General features: G+C 36.6%; 2 protein-coding genes and 1 pseudogene across 4 annotated transcripts in view; 2 read left to right on the forward strand and 1 right to left on the reverse strand.

Moving 5' to 3' along the window:
* The window catches only part of LOC101721860 (torsin-1A-interacting protein 2), a 34,639-nt gene that overhangs the window by 6,697 nt on the left and 6,848 nt on the right, over positions 1-21,094 (forward strand). The window contains exons 1-4 of one of the 3 annotated variants that reach the window (XM_021265327.2): positions 6,323-6,510; positions 15,965-16,147; positions 18,400-18,891; positions 20,890-20,991. In XM_021265327.2, the coding sequence (XP_021120986.1) occupies positions 16,114-16,147; positions 18,400-18,891; positions 20,890-20,991 (628 nt within the window). In that variant the 5' untranslated portion in view covers positions 6,323-6,510; positions 15,965-16,113. Of the gene's footprint in view, positions 1-6,322; positions 6,511-12,901; positions 12,996-15,964; positions 16,148-18,399; positions 18,892-20,889; positions 20,992-21,094 lie in introns of those variants that run through there. The other 2 variants (XM_087194412.1, XM_021265328.2) reach the window with 2 other exon arrangements.
* On the forward strand, positions 6,504-8,792 carry LOC106007573 (torsin-1A-interacting protein 2). Its single transcript, XM_013075388.3, has one exon. The coding sequence runs from the start codon at positions 6,763-6,765 to the stop codon at positions 7,156-7,158; it is 396 nt and encodes a 131-aa protein (XP_012930842.1). The 5' UTR covers positions 6,504-6,762; the 3' UTR covers positions 7,159-8,792.
* On the reverse strand, positions 12,989-14,751 carry LOC101723618 (adenylate kinase isoenzyme 6 pseudogene; annotated as a pseudogene).

Raw genomic sequence — 21,094 nt, forward strand, 5'->3', positions numbered from 1 at the left:
AGTTTAGGCTGACCTTGAACTCACTGTGTAGCCCAGGCTGGCCTCAAACTCATGATGATCCTCCTATCTTAGTCTTCTGAGTTCTGGGATTACAGGACATCACCATGTCCTGCTAAATGTAGATACCTTTTGATTTTGTATGTTATATGTGGAATTTGGTTGAGGCTGTTTTAAGGAGATATTCCCTGTAAAAATCACCCTAATCCTGACTCAGTTTGAAACTTACTGTCCTGCTACTAAAAAGAACAAGGAAATATTTTGATCAAAGATGAATTTGAGCTCACTTACTAACATTTATTAAGGAAATAGTAATGACTGAAGTAGAATTTTAGAGAAGTTAAATATTTAATACGTATGAAGATTCTGTGGTTAATAAACATTTCAGTGGATTAAAAAAACTAATTTTCTATGCTGGTGTTAAGTACTGTTTTTTCCCCTAAATTTTCTCCTAATAAAGTTTCAGGAAGACTCTTTCATCTACTTTAGTTCTTACACACACAAAAAGCTGATTTTATTTTCTTTTGTGTGGCATTTGTGTTGTACTGTTTTTTAAACTTTTTGGGTTTTTTACTCAGTGTTAAAAATATGGGCATGCTTACCAGCTTCTCTAGGCCTTCCTAAATGTCTTATGATTTTTACAGGTGATCTTTCTTATATTCATCTACAAGTTCTGAACTTTCAACTTCTACACTGGATCCAGACTGGATACTCTGGACATCTGGAAGTCCTAAAAGATTTTTCTTTCTCAGGCCAGGGATTTAGCTCAGTGGTGCTGCCGCCTGTCCTGCAAGTGCAAGGACTCAAGTTCGATCCCTGGTACCAAAAAAAGATTTTTTCTTTCTCTATCTGAAGTAATTGGCATTGAGCCTAACACATGGTGGTTTCTTTTAAACTACAGTAGAGTAAGAAAGTTTTAAAGATAATTGTTAGGATTTCTAAAAGCTTAAATTATTTACCTTAAGTCAATTACTTTTGACTTAAACTAATGGAGTTAAGGAAGAAAGCAAATTCAGGATATCTAAATCTTTCTAACTTCAGATTATAGGCACTTTGAGTATTACTTCTAGTTTAAAATATTGTGCCTAGGCATAGTGGCATATACTTGTAATCCCAACACTTGGGAAGCTAAGGCAAGAGGAATGAGAGTTTGAGGCCAGCCTGGGCTACATAGGGAGACCCTACCTCAAAAAATATAAAAGTTTCTTTTTCCTTTTTTTTTTTTCAGTACTGGGCAATGAATCTAGGGGCTCACCCATGCTAAGCAGGCACTCTACTACTGAGCTTTATCTTCAGCCCTTTTTAATTTTTTGATATGGGGTCTCATTAAGTTGCCCAGGATGGCTTCCAACTAGCTAGCCATCCTCTTCCTTCCGATTGAGCCTCCTAAACTAGCTGGGACTACAGGTTTAAGTATGTGCTTCTATACTTGGTGTGAAAGTTTGTAAACTAAGACTAATAACATTAGATTTTGCTTTATTAGAAGTTCTGATTGGTAGATCTACATGTCTGATTAATAAAAATGATGAAATCACTGCAAGAGTGAAGATTACTTGAATAGTTTGCCAGAATGGAGATTGAGGGGTGGTAATTCTAGAAATAAAAGTTACCTTTGACAGTGAAATGACTAGGAACCATTTAATGTTTACTGATTCTCAACCATCTTAGTCTCCTCTGGGAGTCCTTAAGTATGTGCCATCTTCCTGGAAAAAACATGGTGATACAAACCGGTAATTCCAGCTATCTGGGAGGCTGAGACAGGAGGCTGGTAAGTTTGAGGCCAACCTAGTGGTAGCATATTCGAGGCCCTAGGTTCAACCTCCAGTACTTTAAAAAAAAAAAAAAAAGTATACATTTTTTAATGTGTAATTTCAGAGAATTCAGGACTCCTTGAAATCTCTATCTTTTTGTGTGGGAAGAAAATTATAAGGGGTGATTTCTTCCACTCAACTCCATTATATATTACAATTAGACATATTCTGTACTTTTGCAACAGCTTCTAGAAAAAAAAAAACTTTAGCTTTCTGTTTATGGAAGGGTATTATTTCATAGTAGTTGAGAGTACAGGTTCTAGAACCAGTCTGTCTAGATTCAATCTAGTTTCTTCTGAATTACTTGTGTGACATTGGGAAAGTTGCCTAAATCCGTTTTATAATAGAATGGGGATAATAATCCCTCAGTGGATTATTACAAAGATAAAATTGTTACCACATGTAAAGTGTTTATAACAGAAAGTGGTGCTCCCTCAGTGTTAGCTATTGTTACTAAATTGTATAATCTGTGTGCTTGTGAATACCTGGCTAAGTGAGGTTCTCTGGGCTACATTTTGCCTGGAGGAAGGGTGTGTTTTCTAATTTGTGCAAATGTCCCTCACCCAGATTCATTGTTTCCCGAAGTATGCCAAGATAAACTTTTACATACCAGCCTTAGGTAGGTGTCTTTTACCTATTTCTATGAAGATATGAAGCTTACAGTTTTATGAGAAAAACAAAGCTCCATATCCTCCTTTAGAATCCCTCTTTATTCCAGGATATGACACCCACTTTGGCTCTGAGCAGAGTATTTGCTGCTGTCTTGTCCATAATGTGATTTGATTTGGTTTTGCTTATTAATCTTTCTGTCAGTTTATGCTTTATTGAAATTATAAAATATTAAATAAAGATAGTGCACGCTAGTAGGATTTATGATACAGTGAACATTCCTCCAGGTTAAAAGAAAAATTTTATGTTTATCTTTGAAATTCTTTTTTTTTTTTTTTAAAGCTTAGCATTCTTGAGTTTCATCTATATATGTATGATATTCCATTGTGGCAGCACCTTAAATTTATTCATCCATTTTACTATTCATGGACATTTTGGCTGTTTTGCGATTATACAGTACTATATAGATTTTTTTTGGAGGGGGGGTACCAGGATCGAACTGAGGACCTTGTGCTTGTGGGGCAGGCGATGGAACCACTGAGCTAAATCCCCCGCCCACTACTGTATAGATTTTTATTCATTTTTTAAAAAAATACATTGTAGTTTCTCTGGGTATATGCCAAAAAAGGGGATTCCTAAGATATAGGAAATGGATATCTTCAGCTTTATCTGACCATGGCAAATCGAAAAGTGATTGTACTCATTTACACTCCTATATTTATAGAGTATACAGATTGAAGTTACTCTTTATTGCATTTATTTGAGATATTTCTCAAGTAAAGAAGGATGAATTCAAGTCATTTGTAGGAAAGTGGATAGATCTTGAGGCCGTAAGGTTAAGTCAAGTCAGACATAGAAGGTTAAATACCACATGGTTTCTCTTAAAGGGTAAAAATAAAGGAGAATGGTAGGAAATAGGCAGACTTTTTGGAAATAGGAAGGTAGATTAGGGGAATTGGGGAGGGGAGAGGATTATTGAAACTGATCAGGATATGATACATATGTACAAAGTTCTCAAAATGAGTATTATGATTATGTGTCACAAACATACACTGTACTGCTTTTTTTTTTTTGGTACCGGGGATCGAATTCAGGACCTTGTGCTTGCGAGGCAGGCAGTGGCACCACTGAGTTAAATCCCCAGCCCCTACACTGTACTACTCATAAAATATTTACTTAGTACTTAGCAGGGCAAAAAGCCCCGTTTTTACTAGTTTATATTTTAGCGATGGAAAGTAGCTAAAATACATACAATAGCAAAACGATACAAATTTTGTGGGAGAAACAAAGCAGGGAGTGTTATTTCCCTGCCCTTAGAGCCATGTGACAGTTTAGGCCTGGGCTTCATGTGGTTACTGACATGAACAGAGATACAAGTATGACATTGTTCCTGGTGCTTTCAAGCAAAAAATGGTAAGCTGTGAATGTTGGTGGAGTTGCAAGATTGGGACTCTTTCTAGGAACATTTCTGGGCTCTTTCTTTTCACTTCTACTTAATCCAGTAGTGATAAAGCTGAAGCATGAGTTGAGGAGGCTGGTAATGGGTTCACTTGGAGATTTAGAGATCCCTTTTGACTCTTGCCTATATTGGTTTGAGGGAGTAGGGGAAAGGTGGCTTGTCTGAAACATGGAATAGTGGAGTTCTCTTGTTTCGGTAATAGTAGGAGCTGTGGTGCTTGCTTGCCTCTTACAAGGTTGGAGGAACGAAGGTGGATTGAGCCCTTAGAGCTTTAGGGCTTTCTTTTGACTCTTGCAAGTGGAGATCTGGAGTTCTGAGGGGACTGGTGGTTTTGCCTAGAGTATCAAATTTGTTAACCACTTAACAGTTTACCCCTAGCATTACTCAGGCAGGGTCACTTGGCAGCGCCTTTGTTTGCATACTATCCTGAATACTGTTTGGGCAGGTGTCATTTCAACCAATCAGTTCTTGTATTGAGTAAATTTGATAAAATTGTCGTTTTTATATTTCCTGTTATCTTATAACAATTAATGAAAATATGCAATTTTTGGTCAAATAATTTTTGCTTAAATAATTGGATTAGTAAGTGGTTGATTCTTGCCAGCCTGGTGGATGGGAAAATGGTATCTTGCTATGGTTTTAATTGCATTTCCCTGATTTACTCTAAGAAACCTCAAATTATCTTTTAAATGACAGGCTTAGTGATGTAACTTCATTTATATTTAATGAAGTCCACAATTGGGGGGATTTCATTCATTGTTCATGTGTGCTGTAACTAGGCCCAAGATTTGATCCCGCAACTGAAATTTCTTGCTGCTAAAACTCTTGTCAACAGAGATGCAGGGAAATCTATTCCCTTTCTTGTCACCAGGAAGTAATCCCTTGAGTTGGGAGCCATATATTTTGTTCACCCTAAGGAGCTAAATTGGTGGCCCTCACCCATACATTGTTACCTAACCTCAGAAAATACATCTGTATACCTACACTGACAATCTTTGACCTTCTTTGTGGCTCCCATCAAAATATGGGCCCCATTTCCTAGCACTGCCAGCCTTTTCAGTTGCATTTGCAACTTGCCATTTTAAAATCGAGAGTCATAACTATTCTTGAGAGTCTGTGAGGAAAATGCTTTGGCTGAATACAATTAAGGCTGGAACTCCTGCTTTTCAGGCCAGTTCTTTATACAGTGCAACTACCTAATCCCTCTACCTAATCCTTTTCTTTACAGAAAGAACACTGGAGAAAGCCAGAGTGTATATTTGGATTGGACCCTAGGTAGCCATCTAGTTGTTCCTGTATTCTGTTACACCACTGTTTGTCACATTCAGTGTTGTGAGGAAGTAGAAAGATGATGATAGCATCTGCTAATTCGAGCTGATTGACTGTGCATTTTGCAAGATAACTCAGGTCTGTTGTTCAGGGCAATGCCTTACTTGCCTTTTCATGACAATGTGCGTCAACCTATAAGATATATATGAGCAATGAGATCTCTTCCATTGGTTTCTTTTTTCAGCTTTCAAAAGTGTTTTATCCAACTACCTACTAAGAATATTATCTAATACAGTAATACCTTGGTTCACGGACTCAGTTCTTTCCACAATTCTGGTCAGAAATCAAACTGGATGAGAACTGAATCAAATATCCCCATAAGGTCAACATTGAACCTAACCACTGAATTTGATTTGTTCTCATCCAACTCAGTTTACAGCCAGGATCATGGAAAGAATCAAGTTTGTGAACTAGGTCCCACTGTAATTTTGTAAGCTTTTTCCTGGCTGGATTGAAGTCTGTCATGGACAGGCTGTCATTATTAATGTTATCACGTACATTATGGGAATACCATACATAGCACCCATTTTACAGGAGAGATATACTAGCAGTCTCCGAGTTTATCAGGTTAAGCATGAGTATACAGACTTTATTATACTCAGAGTACTAAAGGAGTATAAAAAAGAAATAAGGTCCTAAGAAAAAAATTAAGTCAGTCCTAGTGTAAATCCGAAATGATCCAAAACCCTTCCTACTGCCCATATGGGCATAAGAGTAGTTCCCAACAGATAAAGTAGTTTGAACTCATAATAAATTGTCATGGGAAAACACATGAGACAATTTTCATCTACCTTAACTGACCCAAATAATTTCCAAATGCATGTTTCTAATAATATTGTGAGCAACTGCAAAGCTCATATGAGTCGTCTGAAGTTTTATCATTTATACAGGTATGTGACGCATTCCCAGACCCTTCAGCCAACTCAACATCAGCTACTTCTCTGTGACTGGGTCCAGATTAAGGTTCTCCCAAGACAGACTTCATTGGATCCACGTTCAAGAGGACTGCCAGGGTTTCCTGAGCCCCCTACATCGCTGTAAAATGCCAAGGCCTTAAGACTTGGTTACGTGTATTACAACGGCAAGAGTGCCAGCACCAGGAAAGGACTCATTGGACCTCTCAGCTTCTCTATATCACCAAATGTAATAACCTTATCAACAAAGTAGAGTAAGCCAAGTTCCCCTGTGTGACACCATCACCAGCTGATAAAGCCCAAGGAAAAAGAATAACTTACTTAGACTAGAGCCCTGTCTTTTCTTGAGAAGCTGAGTTTTGGAGGAGCTATTCTGAAATCTGTGCTGCTAGTAAGTAACTGCTAACATTATAGACTGGATTGATCCCCAAGTTCAGAGACTTGTAATTGAGTGAAAGATAGACATTGAAATCTTGAAGAATTACACTGAAGTGCAAGCCAAAGTTAACCCTCTTCAAATAATGTTTGTTGAACTGAGAAGTTGCTAATCCAAACCTCTAATAGGACTTGTTATTTGGGCATCTTTCTGTCATTTTTGTCTCTTGTTGTTACTCTGCTCTCTGTATTGTCTTTCTAAGTCCAGATGTTCTCAGACAATTCACATTGTCCTGATTGTGGACAACAGTGGTTTCCTAGTTTAGAACTAGGCCACTGGTTGTACCAAACTGAACTTGTTGAAAATGAATGTTACCAAGTCTTTTTAGACCGTATTAATAGAGCAGATTATTGCCCTGAATGTTATCCTGATAATCCTGCTAATAGAAGCCTTGTTCTTCCTTGGTCTTTCCCACTTGAGTGGGCTCCCCAAAATCTCACCAGGTGGACCTTTGAAAAAGCTTGCCATCCCTTTCTTCTGGGTCCTCCACTGCTTAGAAAAAAGATACATGACTCCAGAGTAGCTGGTTTTAACCCTGCATTACAGTTAATCTTGACCAGAACAGACAAAACCTTAAACAAAAAACTTGGCCAAAACAAGTAACTTCTATAATGGTCAAAATCATGGAAATTCTAGAGAGTCTTGTGCTAGAAGCCTAAGGAAGATGGAAAAATAACTTAATTTCTCTTTTTATTCTCTTTTATTTTTTGTTTGTGGTACTGGAGCCCAATACCTGCTCTAGTAGACAAGTGCTTACCACCGAGCCGCCCCCAGCCTTTATTTCTAAATCTGATCCAGATGGTCACTATTTTTGGGAACTCCTTAAATTGTTGAGTCTGCTTCTGTGGTCTACACTTATTTTGTTCAGCATGAATTTAGTCAGTATTCCAGAGGGACTGTTCATCTAGAACCAGACAAATCCATAATCCTTATAAATGATGTTTTAGAACTAGCTTGTCTCTCCTAAGAAGTTCCAGAGCCTAATTACTGACACATGACAAGATAGTCTTAAAGGGCAGGCCTCATACTGTGTGCCCCATAATTGTATTTCTAGCAATAACTTCTGTGGGAAAGCATACTCACTGTAGTTGGTTTCTAGATTATTCCAATAAATTTTAATAAGAAACTGTTGTTTTAAATCCCCCTTTTCATTAATAAATATATGTATGTATATGTATATATATAAAATTTATTCATATGTAATTGTTCATTCCTCATTGGTTTTGTTTGGCTCATCCTTCGAGTGGTTGTCAAAATATTAATAACTGGTCACTATCAGAGAAGTCATATCTGTAAGGCAACACTTAACATAGGTTACACAAAAAGATGTAAGAATGCTGCCTGTTTATACTTACTTGGTTCTATATAACCAAAAACTATCCTGTCTATGTGGTGACTAAACTTAAAATGTCCTGTCCTAGAAATGAGAAAGTACCTATATAATGAGATTTATGAAAAAAAAGAATTATCAAGATTCAATATATATTCTGAACAGTATTGTGGGCGCATCTTTCTTAAAACTAAGAAAGCCTTGCTAGACAGTGGCCACATTCTGGCCACTTATTTATGAAACTCCTGAAACCAGTGTTAACAGTTAGGTAACTTTGAAAAAGCTGTTTAAAATCTCTCAGAAGCCACTGAACAATTTTTAAATTCCACTTAAAATGCAAGGTAATCTAGTGCTTGTGTGGCAGCTCAAAGATGTTATCGAAGACCCATGTTCTTTCTGTCCTCCCCTGTTGGGATCCTTATGCCTGCTTTTTGTCCTCATGGCTATTTCCTCAATGAGTGCTATACGGTTTGTTGCACCAGACATTTCAGCACCAATCAAAAGCTAGAAGTAGGGAGCAGAGGGCTTTCTTCTTTCAATTCTGGCCTTTATTTGGGAATAAAACTTTTCCCAAAAGTCCCTAGAAGAATTCTTTTCACATCTCATTAGAAGGTACCATTGCATGAGTGTGGGAAAACCTGGCAAAGGGGAATGGAATTGGCATTCCCCAGGTAAGGCACATTGCCTCTGCTCATAAAATTAGAATTCTTTCAGGAAGGAAGCAGTAGAGAATGAATGCTATTGCTAATGCAACAAATCATATTTGCCACACATTGTAAAATCTAAAAGTTATTTGTTTTTCTGTATAATGTACCCCAGAAATTCACCCCTGTTATCTGCCTTAATGTCTGTCATGATGACGGTTCTCTCCTGTTATTGCTGAATAAACTGTGGACTGCTAAACTGAGTGAAGAGTAGTTTACCAGTAACTTGTAATTAACTCATTATTCTTAAGCTCTTAGAGAAAGTTTATTTTGAGGTAGTGGTTTTGAGGATGTTATTAGGATCCATGTTATTGCATCCTAAATTTTTTCAGTTATTAGAGAATGCTTATGGTCCAAGGACACACACTAAGAAACATTCTACATATGTGAAATTTTAAATATTAGCAAAATATAGATAAAATTTGTTTTAACCAGTTATATTAGATAGTAAGGCCACAATAAAAAGGTTTATATCATTGGTTTCTCAACATCTAGGCAGTAACTGGGAGTACCTATTTTAAAATGCAAGTATCTTAAACTCTAGAAATTTTGATTACTTAAGATTGCTATAAAGTCTGGGAATCTGCATATTATGAAGTCCAGGAATAGCACCTTACGTGATTCTTGTGCAGGTGTTCTGTGGACTGTATTTTGAGAAATACTGCAACAGCACACCCATAGTATTTACTTACTAGGGTTAAAGGGAAGGGAGCTGAGTGAGTACTTACAATACTGCAAGGTAGCGACACAGTAGTTGGATTTGTGGACTAGGGCTGTTAAGCCAGTGAAGTCTATACAGGTATTCAAAATCTGAAAAACCTGAAATCTGAAACATTTATGGTCACAGCATTTTGAATAAATCATATTCAGCTGTGTTTATTACTTCTTTGCCAGTGACATATAAAGTGGTTTCCTTTATATGAAGATCCCCTTGGATATTTTGGGTCATAGCTTAGCCATATTTTTCTTTAATCAGGGCCGTCCTAGCACTCATGACAAAGGAAAGTTCTGTTTGGTGACATTATACTCTTCGAGTATATGGGCCAGTGAGAGGAAGAAAAAAAGTCATAGTGAAAAGGGTACTTTACTTTCAAACATGATTATATTATTGTGTACATGTTACATGGTTATATGGCTCTCAGAAATCAATGTTGTAGAGCTCATAGAGCAAAGGAAAAATTTAAGAAGACTTTGTAATTTTCAGTTTAGGTCTTTGTAGTATGGCTTCACATGGCTTAAAATATTGCAGATTACTCTAAAATAGTACATGTAGTGGTTGATATGAATAATGAATCTTATTAAAATATAAATAGGCTGCTAAAATTCTAACATCTGGGAAATCTCATGATTTAAATTGTGCCAGCCGTATTAGTCTCTATTTCATAGTGTAGAAGAATAGATAATATGATCCATAATGGTAGCATTTCTAAGGTGATCATTATGACTATTTCCTGTTACGGCTGATTTGTGAGTGGAAACATGCTGGGGCAGACAGGGAAGAAAATATATTAGCTTATTTTTAAAAATTGATTTTATTGAGTTCGATCCCCAGTACCAAAAAAAAAAAATAATAATTTTATTGGTACAATTTAAATATACATAACAATAACATTCATCAAAGGGAATTTGGAAAGAAAATATATTTACTAAAGAGGTGGCTTCATGAGATGTGGGTGACTGAGATAAGATTCATTTCTTAAGTTACAGGAGAAAAAGGCTAGCAGACAGGCAAAAAATAAGTATGACATCAAAAGAGAGTCTACATGTCATGGCTATCTGTAAAAGTGAGATGAGCAGTACTCCTTTCATCTTACCAGTTTTTCCCTGGCAACCCTTGGACATGACTTGAAACTGCTTTGTTCTTGATACAGGGTTGCAGTATGTATTTTAGGTTGGCTTTGAACTCACTGTGTAGCCTAGGCTGGCCTTCAACCTGTAGCAATCCTCCTGCCTCAGCCTCCTAAATGCTGGTATTATAGGTCTGTGCCAACATGCCCAACTTGAAAACAGCTTTTTGTGGAGGAAAGATTATTATCTTTCAGCCAGCTGGCCTTGTTATTTTAATTGACACTATTAGATGACCTAGGTACAGTATTTTAACACTCTTACCTACTTTCTTCATCTGTGAAATACCTATCTCATACCAGTGTAGGGTTTAAATATGCTTGCATATACCAATCATATGTTACATAGGAAAAGTTAAGGGAATAAGGCAGAAATTAGAACCTGAGAATAAGGTGAGTTCATTTTCGAACAGGGATTGAAGCTATTTAGAACTTGATGCTGAATTACTAAAAATTTAAATCTGATGAAGGAAAAGATTGCTCTTGGGACTGAGATTGAGCCTAGAATTTTAAGTCAAATGTTTGGTAAAAAAGGTGAAGAGACCTGGAGGAATGAATGACCCAAGACCCTTACCACATTTTATCACAATGGTGTTAAACCCTGTATCTATTTCTTTATCCGGAAAGTAGTGGAAATATTAACACCCGTATTTTGTGATTGTGTGAAGTTTAAATGGGTTAGTACATGAAGTACTTATGCCTGGCACAAAGGAGACCCTCAGTAAATACTAGCTCTTATAGTTGTTTTTGTTTTATATGTTATTTGTCCCCCCAGCAGGGTTGTCAGGGTTGCTTGAGGGCCAAGGGAGTCTTAATATCATAGTTTACTAAAAAAATTTTTTTAATTATATAAATTTAGTGTTAAACATTTGTCATGATGACATTTATATCTAAACCACCATCCTGGGAGGACTGATTCCTTTTAGCTGCTAAACTTTTAATTTCCTTTAAAAATTTTTAATTGCTTGCTTTTACCTAGGTCCTGTTTGTTTGGTTCCCATCTCCCCCCTGCCCCCCTTCTTTAGCCACTCTCTTCTTTTCCCTGGTCCCTTGGCAACACAGGTTTGGAGGATGGAGGATGGGTAAGATCCTGCTGCTCTGGCAGCTCTGAATTTTGTCACAGGCAGCTTGTCCTTTTTCTTTAACTGGTTGTGACAAAATGTGTAAGGATGCTGTGGTTGAAATACACTGTTGTAATCTTAAGTTCATTGTATGTGGTCTCAAAGTTATAGGTCCTTTTTGCTTTTCTACAGAAGTGAATATATTTTGTTACTAATTTAAAAAACTACATCAAACAGAAAAGTACAGAGAATAACACTCATATCTGAAATACATTAACAGTATTTTTAAATAAATTTTACTTATATAGTTGAAAACCCACTCTTGTTCCTTCCAGGAGTAATTGTGTATATATATACAATTTCCATAAAATTATGTATTTATATATGTAAGCAATATACAAAATGACAAAGAATTGACTATATTTAAAACTTTATTAGTTTCACATTTATATATAAACTGGTAATACACATCAATTTTTATTTATACTTATAGTACTTAATTTTTATATTGGAGTTTTCTAAACTTGGTTTTGTGACTGCCGTGCAAAGTCAGTGGTTTACCAGACAATGACACCTTCAAGGTTGCCAAAGCACCTAACATTATAAAATGAGATTAGTCAGAAAAGTTGCATGCTTCTTAAAAGACAGTACAGGAAAGCCATATTTGCAGATGTAGCACTGAGATAAATTGGTAACCCTCCTGAGAGAAGTTTAGGAAATCAGAACTAAGTAAGGCATCCCTTACCCTATCATTTAGTAAATGGAAAAGGAATCTTACAGATTTTAACTATTCCAAGCCCTGATCAAGTGATCAAGTTTTGCTGCAGATTTCAGGGTCACAAGGAAGTGGAGATGACTTTGAGAGGAGAAAATGAATTGTTTTTAAGTAGAAAAACGAGTTGTTATCATCTGTTATCATCCACCCTGGGACACCAAAAACCACCATTTCACAATTGAACTTTTAAGGAATTCACTAAAAGCAAATGGCTTTGTGCCCATGACACACATAGGTCTCTCTTTTTGGTATTGGGGATCGAACTCGGGTCCTTGCCCTTGCAAGGCAGGCAGCAGAACCACTGAGCTAAATCCCAGGCCCACACATAGATTTTTATCAGTTCTATGTTGCAAAAGATGGCATCAAAGATATCTTTTTGGAAACACTTATGGATTGGTGTTTCTTACAGCTAGAGAGTCTCTGACAACCCCATTTTTGTTCAAGATACAAGCATTTTTGTTTCACTTTCATTCTGAGGGTCCTAATGAACACATTTCCTGATACAACTTGGACACTGTTCTAAAGATTGACCTATCTCAAACTGATCTGCAGCTCTCCCAGATACCTGATCACATGACTTTTTGTGAGGATGTGTTAAGAACTATTCTGTTTGTCCCATTTCTTCCTTGTAGCAGTGAAGGGAATACCACTTCAGCTATGGACAGTGATGATGTGTTAAGAGTCTCAATGAAGCTGGAGGATTGAGGTGTGCTTATGACAGGAAAGGTGTGTGTTAAGCATTTGTAGAATTGAGAAATATGGTTCTTTTGCTGATTCTCTTTTACTGTAATGTAGTTACCAAATAATACATTTTTGAAAGCATTTTGTTTGCAGTAAAGTTTGAGAATACATAGAGTGAATATACAGACTTTTAGGTTTGATGGTAAATGGATTAGTTTCATTACCCTGGAAGGTTTCCTCATGTTTTCCAGCCCATATTCTTCCCAGGAACCACTTAATCTGTTCTGTCACTATAGATCACAACTATTTGCTATGCTGAACTTTCTACACATATTTTTGCACATATTTGTATGTGTGGCTTATTTTACTCATAGTTTTTAGATTCCTTCATGTTGTGGCATATAATGGTAGTTGATCATTTTTAGCCCCTTGTTCAGTTCTGTTTGAATCACTGTTTAGTGTTTCTTTTTAAATGTTTTGTGTTGTAATCTAAGTCATTCATTTTATTTTATTTTCCATTTGATCAGACTTATTGTTTAGCAACTGATGTGTATTTTAAATGCTTAATAATAATTGTATTCATTATATTTGTGATTGTTTAACTTTCTCATGGAGAAAAAGAAACCCAGGCATAAAAATACCTGCTGGGCCTTCCACATAGCTTTGGTTTTTACAGATACTTGGAGGCTGTGTGTGCAAGGTGGGCAAAGAGGCACCACCAGGTGACCAGTCACGGGTTGTGAGCTTTGACCCACTGCTCAGTCCATCTCAAGATCTGGTTTATGTTGTCCTCTAGCTCTTCAGGCATATTGCTGGGCAGCTGGTGCACAATATCTTCCTTGTATGATAACATGGCCTCTTCATAAATAACTTGAAAAATCTCACACTCGATACTGTCTCCTAGTTTCTTCTCATTATAACCCCTTGTTTCAAGTCTTTTGTACAATATACTGTTATCTGTTCTCAATTCATAAACTGCATGAAATCATTGTTCAGGAAAGAAATCACAACCATGGTAGTCAACAATAACTCCACCTTCTGCCATTGGTTCTCTAACTCATCAACTACTTTTTCTTCATCTAAAATGGGACACTCATACTCTTCATCATAGCCATTATATAATGCCCCTTCTCGAGCTACACCACCCACTTTAATGTACTTTAGTCCTGATCTGGATGCAAGTTCTTTGCCTAGTGTGGTTTTTCCAACTCCTGGTACCGGTGATCAGGATGTTTGGAAGCACCATAGTTCCCGAAGCCGCGGCCCGGGTGCGTCAGCTCGCTCCCAAGTCATTCATTTTAATTGCTGTATATAGTGTTACATTATGAGAGTATGCCACAATTTTTTTAACCCTCTTCTCTACTAATGAATAGTTAGGTTTTCTAGTTTTTCCTCATTTTAAATAATACTACAGTAGACATGCTTGAGTATGTGTGTCTGTCCATGTCTAAAAGTAGAGTTGCTAGTGTGTAAGATATAGTAGATATGTGTCTTGACTACTTGCTGCCTTGCTCTTCTGGTTCGTAGGATCAGTTTCCCTCAGTGCCAGTAGGGTTGAAGAGCTCTCTACCTCAATATCCTCACCAATACTTAGTTACTTTTTACTAATCTGGTTGTGAAATGGTATCTTATTAATTATTTTTGCACTTCCTTGAGTATTCTTTTTACGTATTCATTAGGCTTTTGGTTTTCTTTTTGTTGATCTGCTTGTTCAGGGAGTCTATATATTCTGGGTATTAATTCCTTTTGGATTGTATGTAATGCAGATATTTCCTAGTCAGCAACTTACCTTTTAACTTTGATATCTTGTATACAAATGAAAATTTTGTAATGCGATCACATTTGTCAAGTTTTATTTTATTTTTTTGGTACCGGGAAATGAACTCAGGACCTTGCATTTGTGAGGCAGGTGGCGGCACCACTGAGCTAACTCCCCGACCCTGTCAAGTTTTAAGATTTGTGTATATAATATTTTATGCAAAAAACCTTTGAGATTATAAAGATATTTTATATTTTCTTCTGGAAGCTTCATTTTATATCTAGGTCTTTAATCTGAAATTGATTTTTTTGTGTGAGGTGGGAGATAGAAACCAGTTTTTTCCTTCATTTGACTAATCACTGTTTTGTGGTTTTTTTTAGTACTGGGGATCGAACTCAGGACCTTGTGCTTGTGAGGCAGGCAGCAGAACCACTGAGCTAAATCCCCGGCCCCACTAGTCACTTTTTCCTTAACTATTTATTAATCCAGTCTTTATTTTTTGTCATCTAGCTGATTTCCTTTACATATGTATACATGGATTTATTGACTATTTTGTATGTCTATCCTTACACCAGTGTCTTATTATTATTAGTTTACAGTAAGCATTAGTATATGAAAAAGATAGTTCTCTTCAGATTTTTCTTAGCTCTTCTTTATCCTTTGTTCTATGGCTTGCTCTTGGTGACTTTTAGGATCAGTTTGTCTATCCCATTAGAACCCCCACCCCCCAAAAAACTCTTGAGATTTCATTTCAACTTGCATTGAATTTAGAGATTCATTTGGAGAAAATCAGCACTAGTGGTTTTGATTCTTACTATCAATACACAATATATTAAAGTTTTATACTTTATTCTATTCCAAAGTACTTAAAAATAAAAGTTTTAGGCCAGGGATTTAGCTTAGTGGTTTCACCACCTGCTGTGCAAGCGCAAGGACCGGAGTTCGATCCCCGGTACCAAAAAAACCCAAAGATTCTGGTCACTTGGTCTTACTTTTTATACTTTTTTACCTACACTGTAATATATTTGGTGATTGTGACATCTATGGAAGATTAATAGTCTGAAACTGTTTTGTTTTTGTGATACAGGATTTAGAATATGATCCTGGTGAAAGCTAGAAAGCAGTTTTCTTTACTAAAAAGATTTCAGAGAGGAAATACTACTCCAGACTAAAGAGGTTTAATAAATAATACTGAAATTGGCATTTTGTCTTTGTTTGAATAAAAAGTCATTTCATTTTTTCCATTTTATTTTAGTCACGGTATGTAACCCTGTTTCCTGGGTCCAAGGAAGCATGAGTCTGTTGGGACTTGGGATGAGAAGAAAACAAGATATCTTCACAAAGAAACCCAGGCACTAAAAAACAAAAAAACTAGTTCGAATTCTGAAGCGATAGAACACAACCATGACGGACAGTGGACTTAGGGATCCTCCAGAGGGTAAGACTAGTTTGTACATCACCAAGGTTTGTGCTGTGGGAAACTAGGGCTGTGTTAAGAGAGAATATCTCTGATGACTAGAACCTGAAGTTTTGAAGTAAAACTAATTCAGTGGATTAATTTGTTTGATTATTGTTATTTTTTTTTCCTGTTTACTGGATTTTTACCACAGTACCAGATCCAAATTATAAGGAAGATAAATGTTTTTCCAATAGTAGGTACCTATAGTAAGGACAAAATACGGTGAATCCTTAAAAAAGATGGTAGGTCTTTACAGTTAGGTTTATAAAATGCAAGGAACTTATGCTATTTATGTTTAGAGGAGATATTTAAATTGTAGGTAAGAATGAGATTAAGGCTTTTATCCTGCTTATAACATATATAAAATAGTCAAAGTAAACAGATTTTTCAGAAGAGAAAGAGGACAGGGTCAGGGATTTAGCTCAGTGGTTTCATTGCCTGCTGCGCAAGCGCAAGGACCCGAGTTCGATCCCTGGTACCAGGAAAAAAAAAAAATTAAATAAATAAAAAAGAAGAGAAAGAGGATGTATTTATGCTACATCTTTTACTAAGGAAGTTTTTAAATATATAAAAGTAGAACAGTGTAGTGAGCCTCCCCCTAACCAACATCCAACTTCAATCTTAGCAACATAGTGCTTATCTTGTTGCCTGCCTTGGATTTTTTTTTTTTTGGTACTGGGAATCGAAGTCGGGACCTGTGCTTGCAAAGCAGATGGTGGAACCACTGAGCTAAATCCCAGGCCCCATGCCCTGGATTATTTTAATGTAAATCTAAGATATTATATCATTTTTATTTGTAAATAGTTTATATTTCTTTTTTTTTTTTTTTTTTGGTACTGGGGATCGAACTCGGGCCCTTGCACCTGCAAGGCAGGCGACGGAACCGCTGGGCTAAATCCCTGGCCCTAGTTTATATTTCTTAAAGATAGTTTCTTTTTTTAAAAAAAAAAAAGCCAAAAACAAATTAGTTATTATTCCTTAATAACATCAAATATCCTGTCAATAGTCAACATTTTCTGAATTTCCAAATTGTCTCTTTTTTTTTTTTTTAACAGATCTTCCTCCTGCTTTACATTTGGGATACACATTACCTTTTTTTTTTTTTTTTGGTACTGGGGATCGAACTTGGGTCCTTGTGCTTGTGCAGCAGGCGGCGAAACCACTGAGCTAAATTCCCGGCCAACATTACCTTTTATTTATACATTTCCTAGTTTGCCCTTTTTTTTTTTTTAGGAGCTTTATTATAGAATATTTAAACATATAAAAGTAGAGGTGAAGTGAATTTTCATGTACCTATTAAACAGTTTCATTTGCTGTCAGCATGTCTGATGCTATTTGATCTGCACTCCCTCACTTCGCCCTTCTCTCATCATTCAGCTGAAGCAAATTCTAGATATCCTGTAATTTTCTTGCATATGTGTCTTTAGAAAATAAGGATTCTTTTCATAAAATCCCAACACCCTTATCTCACTTAAAAGATGAATAATACTTTTTAAGATCATCAGATAATTGGGCAGTCAGATTTTCCTGATTGTCTAAGTGGTTTCTTTCTTTTTTTTTTTTTTTCTCCCTTCCTAAGTGGTTTCTTCAATGATTGGCTTATTCAGAACTGGATCTAAATGTTGTGGGCCACACATTATATTTAGTTGATGTGCCTAAGGAAGCTTAACGCCCTTTTTTTCCTTTTTCTTGCCATTTATTTTTATTTCTTTCTGATTGCATTCGATACTGACTGTTAGCTTTAGAATCTTAATTAAATTTAAGTTTAATTGTTTAGCAAGAATACTTCATAGGTGGGATAGGGTTCTTTCTATTGCACTGTACTAGGGGATTAATGATAGCTCGTTTTCCCTTTTTATTGTAGTGTTAAGATTGATGAGTGGGTGTAGCACTTGTCAGTCTAATTCATCCTAGATAAAATCCCCCATCAACCTTTGGCATGATGGTTTGAGCTGCCATTGATAATCATTGCCTTTCATTAGGGAAGAGGATATATTTAATGTAACCAAAAATTGGTTCTGTCATTCAAAATTGTTTTACATTACTATTAGTTGTTAGATATACTAATATGATAGTGTTTGTTTTTATCACCTTTGGTGGGATGCAAGCAAAATACTGTTTAGGAAGAGTGCCTTACAAGCCACTATTTAAATGTTAATCAGGGACTTGTTCAATACAGAAAATATGGGGAAACTTTTTTGAACGAAAATTACACATTTTTATCTCACTAGACTCTCAAAAGGATTTGGAAAATGATCCATCAGTGAATTCTCAGGAACAGGAAACCACAGTCACAGCAAGTTCCACTGAAGAAGCTCAGACACCAAACCCTGCCTCTGGTCTTAGCAAAGAAGGCCCAGAAAGTGCAGATACAGGTGAGAAATCAGAAAGGTCAGATGAAACAAATTTTGGGAACTATCCAAAAGATAAAACAGAGGATGAGAACAACCTGAGTTTTCAGGATGGGGAACAAAAGGATCACCTTCCTTCAGAAAATCTGGGTAAAGAACCCTTGGATCCAGATGCTAATCATTCTCCAAGTGACAAGGGAAGAAAAGCAGATGCAAACTTGGGAAGCAGCTCTGCCTCCCTCCCTGAGGAAATAAATGACAGAACCAAACCTTCTCAGGAGCCATCTACTGCAGACTCCCAGGAGGCCAGAAGTCCCAGTCATTCCAGAAGAGAGAGTCAGGATTCACTGAGGAGGCGATGGCCTTCACCAGGTGAGAGAACCCACTGAGGTACTGTTTGGTTTTGCTCTGTTGCTGAGAACAGAGCTAAGTCAAAACCTTCTTTTCAGAGAATTTTTGTCTTTTTTTTTTGTGGTCCTGGGGATTGAACCCAGGTGTCTTAAGACACTTTCTTTTTGCTGAGACACAATACCTGACACCTGCAACTTAAAGGAGGAGGGGTTTATTTTGGTTCACAGTTTCATAAGTTTCAGTCCATGGTTGGCAGTCTTAACTGTAGAAATGGCATGATGGAAGGGCCTGATGTGCAGGAAAGCTGTTCATGTTGTGGTAGCCAGGAAGCAAGAGAGCAAAAGGAAAAGCCAGGGAAGGAGATATGCCATTCTAGGTCATGACCCCAGTGACCTGTCTCTAAGCAGGCCCACCTTCCAACAGCATATACTCAGCCACTGAACTTATCAGTGGACTAACCTACTGATGAGTATAGCACCCCCGTGATCCAGTCACTTCCAAACACATGAGGCTTTTGGGGGACATCCCAGGCCTAAAACAACATTATGGCCTTCACAGTAAGCTAGCCCTTTTTTATGTTTTGAGGCAGGGGCTTGCTAAATCACTACCCCCCCCCCCCCCCCGTTTTTTAGTCCTTTTTAATTTATATTTTGAGACAGGGTCTTGTTAAGTCACTAAGATGCCCAGGCTGGGCAGGCTGGAACTTTTGATCCTCCCCTCCTTAGCCTGCTAGAGTGGTGGGATTACAAGCCTCTACCACCAGGGCTGGCTTTTGTCTTTTAAAGAATTAGGAACTTTGGGGCTTGCCCAAGGTCATACAAACCAGTATGATACTGGAGTGAAATTTCTCATTTCCTAGACTGGCTCATTCCGCTATATTAAATTGCCTACCATACATAAACTACATTTTAAAGCAGTGTTTATATTAATGTAACATGACAAAAAGGAGCATGACTTTAAAAATTCATCTGTAGGTTTTTATATCTTAGGATATTTGATTTTTTAAAAATTTGAAATCTTTCGCCTTTTGGGAAACTAAATGTTACATAAATCAAGAGATAGTATACTTTTTTTTTTTTTTTTTGGTACCGGGGATCAAACTCAGGACCTTGTGCTTGGGAGGCAGGTGCCGGAACCACTGAGCTAAATCCCTGCCACCTTAGATAGTATACTTTTTAATGAAAAGTAATAGTATATTGATTCAGTCATATTTTAGTTTTATAGGCCTTTGAGCAAATCAGTTAATTTCTATACCTGATTTTGTATACTTTGTATATTAAGGAGAATAAGCATGCCTTCCCTTATGAAGGTAAGAGTTACAGTGTGCTAAATCCTTAACTGAAACTCATGAGATGTGGATTCTAGTTTTGGTCCTACCACTTGATAATTGGGCAGCCTCAGGCAAGTCTCTTAATTTCCTGATACTTCAGCTTCCTGTTTATAAAATGAAGAAGTTGAGTCTTTGTAGCTCTAACTTCTGATTATATATGTGGATGTGAATTTTATAAGTACTTTAAGATCTCAGTTCAAAATGCACATTTGTCAGTGCAAAGGAATGTGAAATATGTGACATTTTGTTCAAGGGCTTGACCAAAGGCTAATAATTCATGTTTCACTGGAAATCAGTGAATGATTTAAAATATATATATTTCATTCATTAAGCATTAGAATAGTCTGAAAGCAAAGACTATATCCCCTTCTTTCATTGTATATCTCTGCTACCTGGCACGCAAAAGCAACTTTATCGATGTTTGTCAATGAATGTAATTGTATGGAGCATTTTCTGCAATCAGAATTATAAAGGTTTACTGTGAGTAGAAAAAGAGAATACTGTTTAAAAAGTATAGTTTATGTGTAAGAAAGAACCAAATATAGTGGAATGAGCTAATCTGTAGTCTTTCCTTGTATAAAATTTTAGTAAGTGTAGAATTCCTTTTAGTTAGTTTGATGAGAAATATAAAGGTATATGTGTTCTTAATTAGTATACTGTCTAAAATAATATTGTTCCTTTTCTCCCAGAGGCTGGAAGTCATGAACAAGAAACACAAACACTGGGAGAAAAGAAAGAGATTGCACAGGATACTATAAAAAAGATTAAGAAAAAGAGTTTTTGGAACTATGGTGAGAACAAACCTGATTTTATTGCAGTGTTGATTCATGTTCATAAATCCTCAGTGAAAATGCCTAGAATATTAACACACTTAAATAGTTTAAACATTTTTTA

Source organism: Heterocephalus glaber, unplaced genomic scaffold (assembly GCF_053883595.1).
Source record: "Heterocephalus glaber isolate CG9 unplaced genomic scaffold, H.glaber_assembly_v1.0 deba00001600, whole genome shotgun sequence".
NCBI lineage: Eukaryota > Metazoa > Chordata > Mammalia > Rodentia > Bathyergidae > Heterocephalus > Heterocephalus glaber.